The sequence below is a fragment of the Kogia breviceps genome, chromosome 3 (genome assembly GCF_026419965.1).
Source record: "Kogia breviceps isolate mKogBre1 chromosome 3, mKogBre1 haplotype 1, whole genome shotgun sequence".
In the NCBI taxonomy this organism is placed as follows: Eukaryota; Metazoa; Chordata; class Mammalia; order Artiodactyla; family Physeteridae; genus Kogia; species Kogia breviceps.
The window spans coordinates 86,745,611-86,763,343 of NC_081312.1; the positions used below are offsets into that span (position 1 = coordinate 86,745,611).

At 40.5% G+C, this 17,733-nt stretch overlaps 1 protein-coding gene across 2 annotated transcripts in view; it reads right to left on the reverse strand.

Moving 5' to 3' along the window:
* Nucleotides 1-308: 308 nt before the first annotated feature.
* UBR1 (ubiquitin protein ligase E3 component n-recognin 1) overlaps nt 309-17,733 on the reverse strand; it is a 166,080-nt gene continuing 148,655 nt past the window's right edge. The window contains exons 43-47 of one of the 2 annotated variants that reach the window (XM_059059471.2): nt 14,945-15,001; nt 11,904-11,981; nt 4,165-4,335; nt 2,142-2,243; nt 309-603 (exon numbers count right to left, since the gene is read on the reverse strand). In XM_059059471.2, coding sequence (XP_058915454.1) covers nt 462-603; nt 2,142-2,243; nt 4,165-4,335; nt 11,904-11,981; nt 14,945-15,001 — 550 coding nt within the window. In that variant the 3' untranslated portion in view covers nt 309-461. The remainder of the gene's footprint in view (nt 604-2,141; nt 2,244-4,164; nt 4,336-11,903; nt 11,982-14,944; nt 15,002-17,733) is intronic. The other variant, XM_059059472.2, reaches the window with a different exon arrangement.

Below are 17,733 nucleotides of genomic sequence, written 5' to 3' on the forward strand. Positions count from 1 at the left end.
GACTAACACAGATTATTAAAATCTTGTCAGTGATCCATTAGCTAAATTAAATTTGTGGGGGAAACACTAAATACAAATTGTAGAAGAGTCAACAAACATATAAGAATGCCCACAACTGCTTGATGTGACTTCATTTATCAGGTGGATGAAGTAAAGTGGGACAGATTATGAAGGGAAATAAGTTTTCTGGAACTATTAGCAGAATCAGACACTTGGGATGAAGAAGAATTTCTTTAGTGTTCTGGAACATAAAATAGATTAATCTATGTTTTTTCCTTTAAGCATATGTTCATTAATTGAAAGAAATACTCCATTAAGGAATATTTTATTGATGTATGTGAATCTGGACATGGACCAAAAGACCCTCCAACCCTTCCCCAGCCCTCAGTAAGGTCTCCATAATTTTGAATCAGTCTTCATTACTGTCTTCACTCGTGATTCTCCCCAGGCAGAGTTGGAGCTCACAGTAACTGCCAGTTGAATCCGAATAACATCTGATTAGTTTCCTGGCTCCTAGCAATCTCTTCTATGATGCAGTGTTGCTGCCACACCAAATGGAGCTTCCGATACCGCTCACGAGATAAATGAAGGGGGTTGCCCCTCCTTCAGGGGGAGAAGAAAACATGTAAGCTTGAATCAAATAACTACTACATCTTCATTGTTTAAATTAGTCTGAACTTTTGAGATGTTCTTGGAACTGGAGGAATCACCAGGACAAGGTTTTAAAAGGTATATTTTCCCTTCACCATTGATCACTATGAACTTGATAAGTTACTTAGCTAATGAAGAAAAAACTTACTCCTTGATTATTCAGAAAAATAGGTCAAGTATACGTATACATGGGCATTATGGGACCCCATTTAAATGGCTAGAAAGGTTTGTAATTTGAAGCAGTTCTATTCTTTTTTGAGTGGTTAGCCTGAGTTAGGTCTTTAATGGCTTTCTGGCCTCTTATAGTTTATCCAGCTTTGATTTCTGATCTTTGGACGGTAGAGGTTAGGTCTGAGGTGTAATACTAAGCCCTCAAATTATACGCTGCTCCTCAGAAATACTTAGTTATTATTGTCTTTATGACACAACAAACTTGCTGGTTATTAGCAAGTATTTAAATAAAATTACTCCATACCAATTCTAAGGTTGCACAGTTTGTAACACTGTATAATAGCTAATCCAAAATGACTGAAGATTGGCTGTTGCCAATGATGGAGAACTGTGAGACTCTCATCCCTGGGGCACTCACATGTCTCAGCTGCTTGGGTATTTTCATATTGCCTAACTAACTTAAAAATTCTGCTTCTTTGTACCTTTCTGGAACAACACAGACCTCTTATCCTCAATCATTAACTACTTTCACCACCCAGCTTTTTCTTCCTGAATCCAAAGACTTTCTCTATACAGGTCAAAAGCTGTTACAATAAAAACAAATCTCCATATGAACAAAGAGGTTCCAAGCCTCATCTAATAAGCTGATTCATTCTGAATAATATATTGGGTTGATGAAAAAGTTTGGATTTTTCCATAAGATGTTACAAAAATCCCGAACAAACTTTTTGGCCAACCCCAAATTTCAAAAGAACAAACTTTTAGTTAAACAAAAAGAGCTTATGGGAAGGGGATCTAATCTTTATCTATATGTACTTTTGAGACCATTGTGCCCTTACCTCCTTTTTCTCATACCCATGAGTGGTACTCCAGTTCCTAACACCAGCGAAGGATACAGAAAATTACAGGATTCTAAGCATTTTTGCTAATGTTTAGAAGCAAAGAAGGCTGACATAGCTGGCTAATAAAAAGTTTCAAGTATTGCAATGGAAACAATGAATATCCATTTTAAACCAAACCCCCTTGCTGGATACTACAGATTTCTTTCTTTTATACATCAGCGCCAATTAAACCTTCTAAGTAATTCTGAAGAAAGGTTGATTAAAAATTATAGAGCATTCAAACATTAGGATGGCGGGGGTCTAAAAATTTTGGAGAAGCACAAACTTGTTAAAAATTATGTGTTACATTTAGGATGGCATCATATTTAATATTTTCAATTTATAGCTATTTAAAAATATCTCTCAGTATTAGCTTTTGTGTTTAAAGAGCTGCCACCATCCATGTACAATAATGTGAGTAAAATTTTAAAAACTTACTTCAGGCCAGGGTCTGTTTCTCCATATTCATCCAAATAAGGGGCTGGATAGGCACAGCCTCTGGCTTTACCTTCAACCAGGACTACTCTACATTCTCTGATTCTAAGGGACAAAACAACGAACAGAAATATTACTAAGTGCATGTATGCAAATGACAGGCACTGTGTCAAAGTTAATCTAGAGAAAAGACATAGTATCTGTTAAGAATTCAGTATAAAGACAATATAGACAAACAGACTAAATCGTCTTTTGTCTAAATAAAAGAGAATGAACATTGCTATTTTTGTTGAAGCTATGGGAAAGGATCAATGGATTTAGGGAAATGTGATCAGCCAGTAATACCGACTAAATATACTGAAGAGAGGAAGAAGCCTGTCCTATGCGAACCATAGGTACCCTGGAAGATGGTGGCTGGGGTTGTTTCTGTCCTATTTCCTGACCTATGACCTGGAGCGGGGGAGGGAGCTTAACAGAAGAATAGAACCACATCTCCTAGTCTGATAACCCTGGGACAGAAAGAAGGTCATCTATGGAAGTGTCAAGCCTTTTCTGGTTAGAGCCGGCCTCCAACAGTGCACATTATAAAGAACCACTGTAACCCTGAAGGTACTTGGGACTCTGACAGCAGAGAAATGGAAAAATAAAAAATAATGTTCGTGTACATAAGAGATAAGTACTCTAGAGAGAAATTATAAAATAAACAGTTGGAATAGGTAGTGGGTTTACTCGCTGTAGGTACCCTAGAAGAAAATAGGTGTTGGGCTTTGCTTCCATACACTTATTCTCCTTGTTCCAACAGATGCTGATTAGCAGTGATTACATATTCCCTAGTGAGTGAGATGTTTGGGTTTATGTAAACAGAAACTAGATTACATGAGGAGAATGGAAAGAAAAAGCACATGCATCCACTTTGATTTTTTTCTCTCTCTCAGGAAACTTGCACTCTTCTTTCATAAATATGAGAGACTATTGGTCTGTTCTCAGTCACCTGCTAAGACACCAGGGAAAACAATGGTTGGTTGACAGAGGACGTGAAGCAAATTAAAACATTCAAAGGACAACATAAAGTAACAATGTACATGTCCTTTGAAAATATAAATTTTAGGACTCTAAACTCTTTCACTATATCTGATTTTTACACAATACCAGAGTAATCAATATAAAGTCTATCACATTTCACGTTTCCATTTTTTTTTCCATCTTTATTGGAGTATAATTGCTTTACAATGTTGTGCTAGTTTCTGCTGTATAACAAAGTGAAGCAGCTATACGTATACATATATCCCCATATCCCCTCCCTCTTGCATCTCCCTCCCACCCTCTAGGTGGTCACAAAGAACCGAGCTGATCCCCCTGTGCTATGCAGCAGCTTCCCACTAGTTATCTATTTTACATTTGGTAGTGTATATACGTCCATGCCACTCTCTCACTTTGTCCCAGCTTACCCTTCCCCTACCCTGTGTCCTCAAGTTCATTCTCCAAGTCTGCATCTTTATTCCCGTCCTGCCCCTAGGTTCATTAGAACCTTTTCTTTTTTTTAAGATTCAATATATATGTGTTAGCATGCGGTATCTGTTTTTCTCTTTCTGACTTACTTCACTGTATGACAGACTATAGGTCCATCCACCTCAATACAAATAACTCAATTTCATTTCAAGTCTACTATATTTGTTTAAGGTTTTCCACAAATAATGAAAATGTGAACAGATTCCAATTTTTTTTTTCGGTACGCGGGCCTCTCATTGTTGTGGTCTCTCCTGTTACGGAGCACAGCCTCCGGATGCACAGGCTCAGCGGCCATGGCTCACGGGCCCAGCTGCTCCGCGGCATGTGGGATCTTCCTGGACCGGGGCACAAACCTGTGTCCCCTGCATCGGCAGGCAGACTCTCAACCACTGAGCCACCAGGGAAGCCCTATGCTCTGACTTCTGACAGATCATATCCTATCAACATACTGTCCTGCCATAATGGCCTCCAGACTGGATTCAGATTCCCTAAGTTCATTATGAAGCTTCCTACTTACTTTAGGAAAATGCAGACTCCAGCTCCACAGTGAAGGGCATGAAAAATGCAAGCTCCCACCTCTTCCCCATTCACAATTTCTTGGCAGCAAATGTTCTGAGAACACAGTATGGCTCCACAGAAAAGACAGAGGACAGGGTGCTTTCGCTCGTCATCTGCAGACCGTGGGCACCTCAAAAGGGAAGAAAACATTCAGTATGGTGGAGAAATAATAAAAGCATGATATAATCAGTTAGCAGTATCTTAGATGTATTAGCAGTGTTTTCATCACTGGCTGCTTTGCAGCAAAGAAAGCTCTTAAAACACAAGGAAACATTTAATTAGATGATTCCTCTTTAATACTTTTCCTTAAGAAGATAACAAAAAGTCTTCTGATTAATTCATAGTAAGAAAATTTATTTTTAAATATGCAGTGTTCTGGGAATTCCCACAAAGTGTGGCACTTAAATATGCCTTGAGATTGAGATGCATTTAGAGAATCCAGTCTTCATCTGACATGACCAATTTACAGTCAGCTCCCCCTCTGGATTGGTTTAGTCAATCTTGTGTCTTCAATGTTGGAGAAATGACCTTGAAGGTGTACAATTACTGTTGTTTTAACCACAGTTTTCAGTAAGGGTTTAAACACATTTCCCCCACTTCTCTGAAGTATTGAGATCTTTACGGTTGAAAGGGGAGACTGCAGTCTTGGAGTTGATGCACCTTTCCATCTGTGAAACACAGCCAAATCTTAGGAAAGAAAAAGTGACAAAGTTGACTTGTTTGAACCAAGTAGTACTATGAGATCTGGCCATTTGACACAGTGGCATGCTAGAGCCTTGCTATAATGCCCCCAAGAGGGGTATCACTCTCTGAATTAGAGTGATAATGGCTATCTTTGTAAAAGGAGCTTCTTATACTCTTATCTCTGCTGTATAATGGACATAAAGCAAGCATCAATTTGGACAGAAAAAAATAAATGCAACCCCAGGAAAGATCCAGTGATGTCCACAATTGGGTCAGAATAAAGAGCACCAAAACGAGTCTCTAATATGGTATTAACAGTTTAGTCTCTGACGCCCACGTTCTTAGGCAAGATAAGAAAATCACTATTCTCTACACAGGAGCAGAGGGGCTCCCTGCATAGGCATTCCATTCCTGTCTCCTACTGATGAGGGGGTTATTTTCACTTCCCGGGTGTTGCTCTTTTTGGATAAAGCCAACATCTTCTTTAACTTTTAGCACAGGATGGCTGAGTCCCATCCTATAGAGGAAAATGGGAGTGATGCCCCTGAAATACAGTCACTGAACAGCCACCCTCCTACACTAGAGATGGCTCAGTCTTAATGGAAACTAGTAGTAACAATAAAACTGGAAGAGAGCATAGGATTTATTATCATTTTTACTTGAAACCAATAAGTACTAATATCATTCAGGAGTATCGTCACTGTGATTAATGATTAACACTCTTCTCAGAGTCAACAGCATGATACCCTTGAATGACTAGAAAACAATACCTATTCACAGGGTGCCTGTGATACCAATGCAGCCCCAAGATTAGGAAAATCACTGAATTTGGAGCTGGATGCAGTCTCTGACATCATCCAGCTAGTTTTTGGAGGGCTGAGAGGTAAAGTGATTCAGTCACTTCTTTAGTTGGCTGACCTTAATCTGCCTGAGACAAGCAGCAAGGGAGCTGAAATTGAGGTCAATTCTAACTGGTAATAGAGGCTGAACTATGGGCTGCCCAAGCCCCTGATGGGCCAGTGAAACCCCCTGGCTTTGTGGCTCAAAGCAATGGTTATAACTAAATAAGAGAATTTCCTTAGTCATTCTGTAGGGTGGTGATTCTCAGAGTGGGCCAAAGAAGGGCTCTTCAAGCCCTTAAGATGACCCTACACTGCAATCTCTTCTTTTGAGTCCTTCAAATGACAGCAAGTTATTTAACATATAACTAAAGACTAAGTCACCTTATAGATCAAGGCAGTTAACTGGAATTATTAATTAGTATCCTTAAATTTGAGAGTTAGTTGTGTTTACTGAGAGTTCTAATTAAGTTTACTAAGAAGTTTAGCTGTTGCACAATGCTTAGGAACATTACAAAACACCTAACTGAGCTTTGGAATTTCTGCAATTTGGGAAAAGGATGCCTTGTCACCAGTACATTATCAATGGAGTCTTGAATAGGCTTTGATTTTCAAGCTACTGAGATTCTTGCCTTTTAATTACTAGTTACTGCTAGTTTCATGTCATCACTATCAGTCTGGTTTGCTATGGGTGATGTGTGATGCTACTGGATTGTCAAGGATACAGAACTGCATCAGTAATAATTTTGGCTTATTATTTTCAAGATGATGCATTGTGATTCAAATATGAAATATTCACAAACCAATGGCTGAAGCAGATCCAAATATGATTTCTCCATTCAGTGACATTTCACTGGTGGTGTGCTGCTCATTAATTTATGCTATTCAAATAACTTGCATCATATTATAGAAGGCAAAACAAAAATTACTGTTAACCTTATTGAACATAATTTTATCATATAGCATCATGGGTTTAAGCTCATGTTGTTCTCTTATAAAAGTAACTAACAGGGGGCTTCCCTGGTGGCGCAGTGGTTGAGAGTCCGCCTGCCAATGCAGGGGACACGGGTTCGTGCCCTGGTCTGGGAAGATCCCGCGTGCCGCGGAGCGGCTGGGCCCGTGAGCCATGGCCGCTGAGCCTGCGCCTCCGGAGCCTGTGCTCCGCGACGGGAGAGGCCACAACAGTGAGAGGCCCACGTACCGGAAAAAAAACAAACAAACAAAAAAACAAAAACAAACAAAAAAAGTAACTAACAGGGAATTCATACATGGTATTAGCAGTGAGCACAATGTAACTTGTTTTTATTGCTTCTCACTAGTCTTTATCAGCCAATATTTTTTTGATTTGAAAAGTGATCAGTGAAAGGGAAGACGAAAATAAAAGGAAGTTTGAGAAACACTGCTTTAGAGTAGTGTTTAATCTGATTGAGGTAGGAGGAACACGGTGCCAGAAAAGGCTAAGGGGTATATTTCTCTTTCCAGTACCCAGGCTTGCACTTTGAGTCACAATGTTACCTGTTTTACTGTTATAATGGGCTTCCATATAAGATTGTGTTTGGGGGGAAAAAAGTGTTCTTCAGTGTTATTTCAATGAATGAATGTGGTCACCACACTGTAATGTATGTAAAACACTGTTTAAAGACAGATGTATAAAAGATATTTCTAAGACTGCTACTTGCTTGGAAAGTTGAGAACAGTGCGGTTCCTCTACCAGAACAACTACTGATCTGGCAAGAACTGTCTGAAGCAATTATTCTGGGAACTCAGAGTCAGGACAAACACTTGCAGTGTCCAGAGGAGTGATTGACAAAACTGAGGCTAGTAAATTTCAGTGAATTTTGGCATTCTGTGTAGTGGTTAACCATCCCTTATCCCCCAGCACCACAGCAGGTAGCTATGGGAGTGGCTACCCACCATCCTGGTGCAGCATGCTGGTGCCAAGGTGGGCAAGAGGGACCTTGTCTTCAAAAATTAGGGTTGTATGTTTAGTTTTGCCTGGCAGTTCACTGAGGGGCTGGCACAGAAACTGACCATTGTTTCAGCTCCCGTGGGCTGAAGCAGCTTCCTTGGCGATGATGGTAGTAGAGGGGATTTAAAGAGGCAGAATAGTCTTTATATCTTTTCTTCTCTTTTTTTTTTTCTTATTGCATCCAGGCATTTAAGGAAATCTCTGTCAGTTACTGGCTGACCACAGAGATAATGGAATAGAGACTTCAGTGAACACAAAACGAATAGTCTTTGCAAAAATAGTTTGGAAAAGTCACAAAACAAACAGATAACTACAGCCTTATCAAGCAACACTGGCAATTCCTGGGATGTGGTAAGAATCTGATTTCCAGAGTTATTACATTACAATACTCAAAATGCCCCATTCTCAACAAAGCTTACAAAGAAACAGAAAAGTATGGCCCATTCACAGGAAACAAAAAAGAGACTGACAGAAATCATCCCTAAGGAAGCCCAGCCATGAGATATAATAAACAAAGACTTTAAATTAACTCTCCGAAATATGCTCTTTGAAAGAAACCATTAACAACAACAACAACAAAAAAAAAACCTAATGGAAATCAGGAAAGTTGCAGGGTACAAGATCAACAGACAAAAATCAGTTGTGTTTAAATACACCAGCAGGGCTTCCCTGGTGGCGCAGTGGTAAAGAATCTGCCTGCCAATGCAGGGGATGTGGGGTTCGGGGACGTGGGGTTCGAGCCCTGGTCCAGGAAGATCCCACATGCCACAGAGCAACTAAGCCTGTGCACCACAACTACTGAGCCTGCGCTCTAGAGCCCGTGAGCCACAACTACTGAAGCCCGCGCACCTAGAGGCCGTGCTCTGTAACAAGAGAAGCCACTGCAATGAGAAGCCCACGCACCGCAACAAAGAGTAGACCCTGCTCACCGCAACTAGAGAAAGTCTGTGCGTAGCAACGAAGACACAATGCAGCCAAAACTAAATAAATACATACATACATACACCAGCAATGAACAATCCAAAAAGGAAATTAAGAAAACAATTTCATTTACAATAGCTTTCAAAAGAATAAAATACCTATGAATAAATATAATCAAAGAGGGAAAAGTCTTGTACACTGAAAACTACAAAACATCACTGAATGAAATTCAAGCAGGCCTAAGTATAGAAGGCATCCATGTTCATGGACTGGAAGACTTAATACTGTTAAGAAGGCAACACTCTCCAAAGCAATTTATAGATTAATGCAATCTCTATTAAAATCCCAATTGCCCCTTTTGCAGAAATGAAAACGCCAATTCTCAAATTCCAATGTAATCACAAAGGACCCCAAATAGTCACAACAATATTGAAAAAGAAAAACAAAGTTGGAAAGCTCTCATGTTACAATTTCAAAGCTTACTACAAAAGTACAGTAATTAAAAAATGTGGTACTAGCATAAGGATAGACTTATAGACCAATGGAACAGAACTAAGAGTCCAGAAATAAACCCAAACATCTGTGACCAATTGATTTTCAAAGTAGGTGCCAAAACTATTTAATGAGGGGAAAAGAAGAGTCTCCAAAAATGGTGCTGTGACAACTGGAAACCACATGAAAAAAAGAATTAAGTTGTACCTCCTACCTTATTCCAAAAATTAATTCAAAACAGATTCACAGTGCTTCCCTGGTAGTGCAGTGTAGTTAAGAATCTGCCTGCCAATGCAGGCAACACGGGTTTCAAGCCCTGGTATGGGAAGATCCCACATGCGGCGGAGCAACTAAGCCCGTGCGCCACAACTACTGAGCCTGCGCTCTAGAGCCCACGGGTCACAACTACTGAGCCCATGTGCCACAACTACTGAGCCTGTGTGCCTAGAGCCCGTGCTCTGCAACGAAAAGCCACTGCCATGAGAAGCCCATGCACCGCAACAAAGAGTAGTCCCCACTCCCTGCAACTAGAGAAAGCCCACGCGCAGCAATGAAGACCAAGCTCAGTCAAAAATAAAATAAAACAAAAAATAAATGAATTTAAAAAAAAACAAAAAAACCCACAGATTCACAGCCTAAATATGAGCTAAAACTATAAAATTATTTGGAAAAAACATGGGAATAAATCTTCATGATCTCAGATTTGGCAACAAATTCTTCGTTTTGATACCAAAAGCACAAGCAACCAAAGAAAGAAACATAAAATGGACTCATACATCAAAGGACATTATGAAGAATGTGAAAACACAACTTATAGGTGGAAATATTTGCAAATTAAAATCTAACAAGGGTTTAATATCCAGAAAATAAAAAGAACTCTTACAACTCAACTACAAAAAAGATAGTCCAATTATAAAATGGGCTTGGGATTGCCATATATACACTAATATGTATAAAATAGAGAACTAATGAGAACCTGCTGTATAACACAGGGAACTCCACTTTGCTGTACAGTAGAAACTAATACAACATTGTAAAACAACTATACCCCAATTAAAAAATTAAAAAATAAAAAATAAAATAAAATAAATGAAAAATAAACAAAATGGGCAAAAAACTTGAACACACATTTCTCCAAAGAACATATACAAATCTGTAACAAGCACACAAAAAGATGTTCAACATCCGTGATCATTAAGGAAATGTATATCAAACCGCAGTGAGCTACAATTTTTCACCCACTGGGTGTGCTTTAATTAAAAAACAAAAGGAGTTTCCCTGGTGGCCCAGTGGTTGGGAATCTGCCTGCCAATGCAGGGGACATGGGTTCTAGCCCTGGTCCGGGAAGATCCCACATGCTGTGGAGCAACTCAGCCCATGTCCCACAACTACTGAGCCTGCTCTCTAGAGCCCGCGAGCCACAACTACTGAGCCTGTGCGCCTAGAGCCCATGCTCCACAACAAGAGAAGCCACTGCAATGAGAAGCCCGCGCACCACCATGAAGAGCAGAGTAGCCCCCGCTCGCCACAACTAGAGAAAGCCCACATGCAGCAATGAAGACCCAACCGCAGCCAAAAATAAATAAATAAATAAATTTATTTTTTAAAAAATTAAAAAACAAAAAACAGGGACTTTCCCTGGTGGCACAGTGGTTAAGAATCCGCCTGCCAGTGCAGGGGACACGGGTTCGAGCCCTGGTCCGGGAAGATCCCACATGTCGCAGAGCAACTAAGCCCGTGTGCCACAACTACTGAGCCTGCGCTCTAGAGTCCGTGAGCCCACAACTACTAAGCCTGCATGCCTCAACTACTGAAGCCCGCACGCCTGGAGCCCATGCTCCGCAACAAGAGAAGCCACTGCAATGAGAAGCCCGTGCATCGCAACAAAGAGTAGCCCCCGCTAACTGCAACTAAAGAAAGCCTGCGCGCAGCAATGAAGACCCAATGCAACCAAAAATAAATAAATAAAAAATAAAAATAAATTAAAACAAACAAACAAACAAACCAGAAAATAAAAAGCGCTGGTGAGAATATGGAGAAATAGGAGCCCTCATACATTCTGGTGGGAAAGTAAAATGGTGCAGCCACTGTGGAAGACAGTTTAATGGTTCCTCAAAATGTTAAACATAGGATTACCATAATGACCAAGCATTCCACTCCTAGGTATATATACCCAAGAAAAATTAAAATATATGTCCAACCAGAATGTACATGAATGTTTGTAGTAGCATTATTCATAATAGTCAAAAGAGGGAAACGACCTAAATGCCCACCAATGGATGAATAGATTAATGAACTTTGGTATATACATACAATGAAATATTATTTAGCCAAGAAAGGAATGAAGTACTGATACATCCTACAACTTGGATGAACCTCAAAGACATACTAAGTGAAAAAAGCCAGACACAAAAGGTCATACATTGTATGCTTCCTTTTATATAATATATCTAGAACAGGCAAATCCATGGAGACAGGAAGCGGATTATCAGTTACTACAGAATCAGGAAAGAGTGGGATGGAGAATGATTATTTAGTGGATGCAAGGTGTTTCCCTGGGGTGATCAAAAAGTTTTGAAATCAGAGAGAAATAGAGGTTGCACAACACTGGCAATACACTAAATGCCAATGAATTATACAAAATTGTATGTTATGTGATTTTCACCTCAATTTTAAAAAAAAGATTGAAAATCACTGTTACAGAGGATTCTCAGTGGTCACTTTAAAAAAAAGTTTGCTAGTAGTGGTGAGTTTGCAAGCTCAAAAAAGTTTTAAATATATATTTCTTCTTACCTGAAATGAGAAGCTTGATTTAGGAGGCAGCTATAGTCATCAGGAAGCTCTATCAAACTATTTCTTTTTCTAGGGTACCTAGAAATATAATTTAAATGGCAATTTTATTTTATGAGTAAATAAGCCCATATCAAAAACAGACCAAATAATAGAAGCAAGAATGTTTTAAAAATAACGAAAAGAGGGGAATTCCCTGGTGGCCCAGTGGTTAGGACTCTGTGCTTCCACTGCAGGGGGCCTGGGTTTGATCCCTGGTCTGGTCGGGGAACTAAGATCCCACAAGCCTTGTGATGTGGCCAAAAAAAAAAAAAAACAACAACAGTTTAAGGATTCATATTTGCAATCCATAGTAATTCCTACTGTTGACTAGATTAAATCTAAACTTTTCAGCCTAGAATTCCAGATCTTTCATCAGCTGGTTTCCTCTCCAAACCCAACTCCTACTATCTCCTAAGACTAAATTGTTCTAGCTATATTTCTATACTGTCTAGGAAGGTAATATAAAGTAGTAGTTAAGAACACAGCCTTTGAAATCAAACAGGACCGGTTACAAATCCTAAATTCTCTGACACCTGACAAGTCACTGAACCTAATCCTGTATTTCCTGGTCTGTAAACTGAGAATAAACATATACTTTCTCAATCATAGGGCACACCATCAATTTAGTAACACATTTGGGGGTGGTGGTGAGGAGAGAAACAATAAATACTCGTGCTGATTTAAGAAATGAATAGTATCAAGGAACCTCAAAGGGCTGTTGAGAACTCAGTAAGATACTGAAGTGAAACATAATATACTTAGTACTTGTTACATGTTTGCAAATGTTATTCATTCTCACCATACTAATTCGACAAAAGCCTTGCATGCATGTCCTGGGGAAGGTCATCTGAATACATGAAATTCTCTCCTCAAACCCCAGTCAATTCAAATTCTAATATAATCCCTTCTGTGTTCAGCTAAAAATTATATCCTCTAAGACTAAACTTACATCATTAAGAATATTTACTCTTTACATTTCTATAGCATTAACAGTATATTCCATATATTATTATACTGTATCTCATTTATGTACATAATTAGACTATAAACTACCTATGATCAAAAGCTGTATGTATTGTATCTTTTAACTCTCTCAGAGTAAAATACCAGTAACATGCTGGGGAAACAGTGGATGTCTAAATGGCACACAATGACTTTTGCGAGAGATTAATACTGCTAAAATATGTACTCATCTCTTTTTTTTTTTTTTTTTTTCCGGTACGCGGGCCTCTCACTGTTGTGGCCTCTCCCGTTGCAGAGCACAGGCTCAGTGTCCATGGCTCACGGGCCCAGCCGCCCTGCATCATGTGGGATCCTCCCAGACCGGGGCATGAACCCGCGTCCCCTGCATCGGCAGGTGGACCCCCAACCACTGCGCCACCAGGGAAGCCCTGTACTCATCTTTTTTTTTTTTTTTTTTTTTTGCGGTACGCAGGCCTCTCACTGTTGTGGCCTCTCCCGTTGCAGAGCACAGGCTCCGGACGCGCAGGCTCAGCGGCCATGGCTCACGGGCCCAGCCGCTCCGTGGCATGTGGGATCCTCCTGGACCAGGGCACGAACCCGTGTCCCCTGCATCGGCAGGCAGACTCTCAACCACTGAGCCAGCAGGGAAGCCCTGTACTCATCTTTTAAACTCTTCTTTTCTTGGTGATGTGAATACTACTGCATCTGAGCACAGGAGGTGGATCTATAATCTGTAAATCACTGAAGTTGGGTTAAGTGGTAGGCAGCAGCATATGCACATTTAAGGAGAAGCTGAAAGGAACTCAAGGGGTGAAAACAGATGAGAAAAGAAGGTAGCAAATGCACACTGTCTCACAATGTTTGCTTTAGCCATAAAAAAAAAAAAAAAACTGTGCTGGTGTTAGTATTTAAGGCTGGGGTCAATTCCTCTGCTTGTTTATTGATGCAATGCAATTTGAATAAAAATCAGAGACTACATAATACAAACCAGGCCCTGGAGTGGATGCAAAGAAGATAAGCATGCAGTTCTGGCCACTGTTGAGTTTACTGTTCAGTGATTTACAGTGTTGGCAGGGACACACATACACACACATGAACAGACACATATGAGAGGATGTGCTAGGACAGGCTTCACGGAGAAGGTAACATTTAAAATGGTCCTTGAGGGGGACTTCCCTGGTGGTGCAGTGGTTAAGAATCTGCCTGCCAATGCAGGGGACATGGGTTCAATCTCTGGTCCGGGAAGATCCCACGTGCCATGGAGCAACTAAGCCTATGCACCACAACTACTGAGCCTGTGCTCTAGAGCCCGTGAGCCACAACTACTCAGCCCACGTGCCACAACTACTGAAGCCCACGTGCTCTAGGGCCCGCTGCTGCAACTACTGAAGCCCGCGCACCTAGAGCCCGTGCTCCGCAACAAGAGAAGCCACTGCAATAAGAAGCCTGCACACCACAACGAAGAGTAGCCCCTGCTCACCACAACTAGAGAAAGCCCGCGCACAGCAAGAAAGACCCAACACAGCCAAAAAATATAAATAAACAAATTAATTAATTTTAAAAAATTGTCCTTGAGGAAGAGATGGATTTTGATTAAACCATAACTTAAGGGAGCAAAGGGGGACTGAAGTTTTGCTGGGTAGTCTCTAAGCTTATAGAAAGGAAGAGATGGGGAGGAGGGAATAGTTCTATTTATATCTTTATTCTCAAAAGGAAAAAAAGTGGTTTATATGAATGAATACTGTCACTACCCTCTCATTTTAATAAACTAGCAGCTCCAAGAAGCCTTTTAACATGTATGCACTAGCTTAAGGAACAGGTACTGGTGGTGTCAAACAATTTAAGAGGAAAAGGACAGCCACTCCAAGAAAAAAATCAACCATATGAAGAATCGAATTTCCGGCAAAGACCTAACAGAAATGTAAGAAACAATGTTCTGAGTTAGAAATGAAGACAACAGACTAGAAAGCATGCTCATCAACCAACTACTTTTGGAAACACAACTTGTAGATGGGGAAGGACTGAGAAGTAAAACCAACCTGACTATGGCGCTTTTTTGCTTCAGACAGTTTAGTAAGGCAGGGTCTGTACACCATCTATACGGGGAGCAGAGAGAAAAAGCAAATGGGTTATCACAACTTCAGTGGAATATTCATGGAGCCATCCTCTCCAAACTTCTCTGTACCTTCTTTCCATGTGCCCACTGCTAGACTTCTTTTACCTTACATCTTGTCCCCCTTTCTTCTCCCTTTCTTTTCTCCCCTTCTTTTTTCTGTCTATTTACCCCCTTTTATTAATTTCTTTTTTAAAAGGTTACCTATTACTAGAAAAACAGAAACCACTCTGAGTATTTTAACAAGAGGGAATTTAATACTAAGAATTGGAAATAAAGGTGACAGAAGGGCTGAGAAGCCAACCAGGAGTCAAAAAAGGCAAGGCAACCCAAAGATTAGTCAATAACAGGAAGCTACTATCCTTCCCGGGCTGGAGGAACAAAATAATATTTTTGGAGTGGCTTTGTTGGAGCTCAGGGTCACTGGTAGATGCTAGAACTACAGTAGACTTGTCTGGTGAGAACTAGATGTTCTGACATCGAGTAGAACATCAGTAGAACTGACAGTAGCCACTGTCAGGGGTGCCCCACAAGGCAGAGAGAGGTGGTCTAAACACAGGTTTCTCTCGTCCTCCTGGCCTCCAATATCTTGCCAGTGCCTCCCACAGGCTGAAGCCAACAGATGAGGGAGACTGGGAAATATGGCCTACAGAGGTCAGTCCCCTGCCTTTCAGAGCAGACAGTGAGGAAAGGCTTTGAGGCAAGCAGAGCCAGGAATGGTACAGACTTTGTTTCAAAGTTTGAATTTTTAACATTGAACTAGAATAGCAAGTTAAAAATGTATCAACTCCAACAATATAAAAGTAAAATTAGTATAACCTACTGTGATTGCATTCAACACAAAGAATGATACTGATTTTTTTTTTGATTCATTTTTATCTGAAAATCAGAATACCTCATGAGAAATGAGAAAACACAGAAAAGAACCCAAAAGAAGAGGTGAGAGCACAGAGAAAGGTGTCAGGAGATGGGCGGACATTCACACAAATCCTGATATGAGCATGCAGGGAAAAAGACACTGATTAAAGAAAAAGGAGAAAGAAAAAGGGTAGAAAATTGAAAAGACTAAAGGAAATCGTGGGTGTGATACTGTGACTGATAACGTTAAAAAAAAACTTCCCAAATGTAAGTTACTTGTGCTAAGCCCACGTCCATCAAACCAAGACTTAACACCTAAACCTAACTGCAGTTTCAACTTTCCCCAGAAACGAAATCTTTACCCATCGGTCTGGAATTTCCCGGTCAGTACCAGTGAGGTAATCTGCCTAACAGATCCTTTTGTCCTGCAAAGGAAGGTGACCCTGCCTGAAATAATCCTTTTTTCATTTATGACTTCCTTGTCCCACCTCCTTGCTGACTATAAAAGGCTCCTTTCTACTTGCTAGATGGGATGCTGCCCATTCATGAATCATTTAATAAAGCCAATTAGATCTTCAAACTTAATTTTTTTAACAATAATAAATATATTTGGTCTCTGACTCAGTTCCTGGCATAGACGGGTCAGCACAACTTCAGCACTGAGCTTCCAAAACCCTTGGAATTTCCTAAGTGATGTGAGTGAAAAAGGTGTCTTTTGTTATGTTAACAAAGTGGTTTTTGAACAAAAGGATGAGGGCTGGTAGCCAGAACCAACCAGTGACTAGAGGGTTGGAACTTTTAGCCTCCCCTTACCCACCAGCCTCTGCGAGGGAAGAGAGCTGGAGGACGAATCAGTCGCCAATGGCCAATGGTTTACTCAATCACGCTTATGTAATAAAGCTTCCAAAAAACCTCTAAAGGACAGGATTTGGAGAGCTTCCAGGGTGGTGAACACGTGTCGATTCAGGGAGAGTGGTGTGCTCAGAGATAAGAGTGTGGAAGTTCTGCTCCCTTTTCCTCATACCTTGCCCTATGTGTCTCTTCCATCTGGCTGGCCCTTTGATAAAAAACTGATGATCTAGTAAGTAAAACGTTTCTCTGAGTTCTGTGAGCTGCTCTACAGATTAATCAAACTATAGTCTTTTGGTGAGCACCAAAAGGTGACAACCTGGACTGTGACTGGCTCTTTCTGAAGTAACCCATGGAATCTGACAGCATCTCCAGGAAGACAGCGTCAGGAATGAGCTGAATAGCAGGACACCCAGCTGATGTTGCAGAATTACTTGCTGGATGCATGGGAAAAACAACCCACCCCCCGCAATAAGTACTGGAATTAGATGCCAGAATCTTTACTGGGGGAAATAAAGTAAGAATAACACGATGAAAACTGATTATTAAAATGATGGTATATGTCAATTCTATCTCAAAAAAAAAAAAAAAAAAAAAAAGATGGAAAATGGTGCCAGCAAAGATAGGGTAAGGAGATTGGAGGTTTGGAGGGTAGAGAGTGATCAGAAGGGCCAGTAAGTAATGGGGTAGGAAGAAATTTTTAATTAAAAAAAGACACACTTTTCCACAGGAAATTTAACTAGATACATCTTTGATCTACCAAATGACCTTTATTTCCTCCTCAGTCACCCTGCTGAGATATGTGCTACCATATGAGATATGTTACTATTGTAGCCCCACTTTGGGTCCCTCCGATGTTTAACTGTGACTGTACTGCTGCTTACAACAGGACCTACCCTCACTCCACCCACCCTCCACCCCATTTAAAACTGGGATGAGATAGCTGCTGTGAGGAAAATAAGCTCCATGAATGGCAGTCATGGTGGAACAAGCAGAAATTCCAGCTGC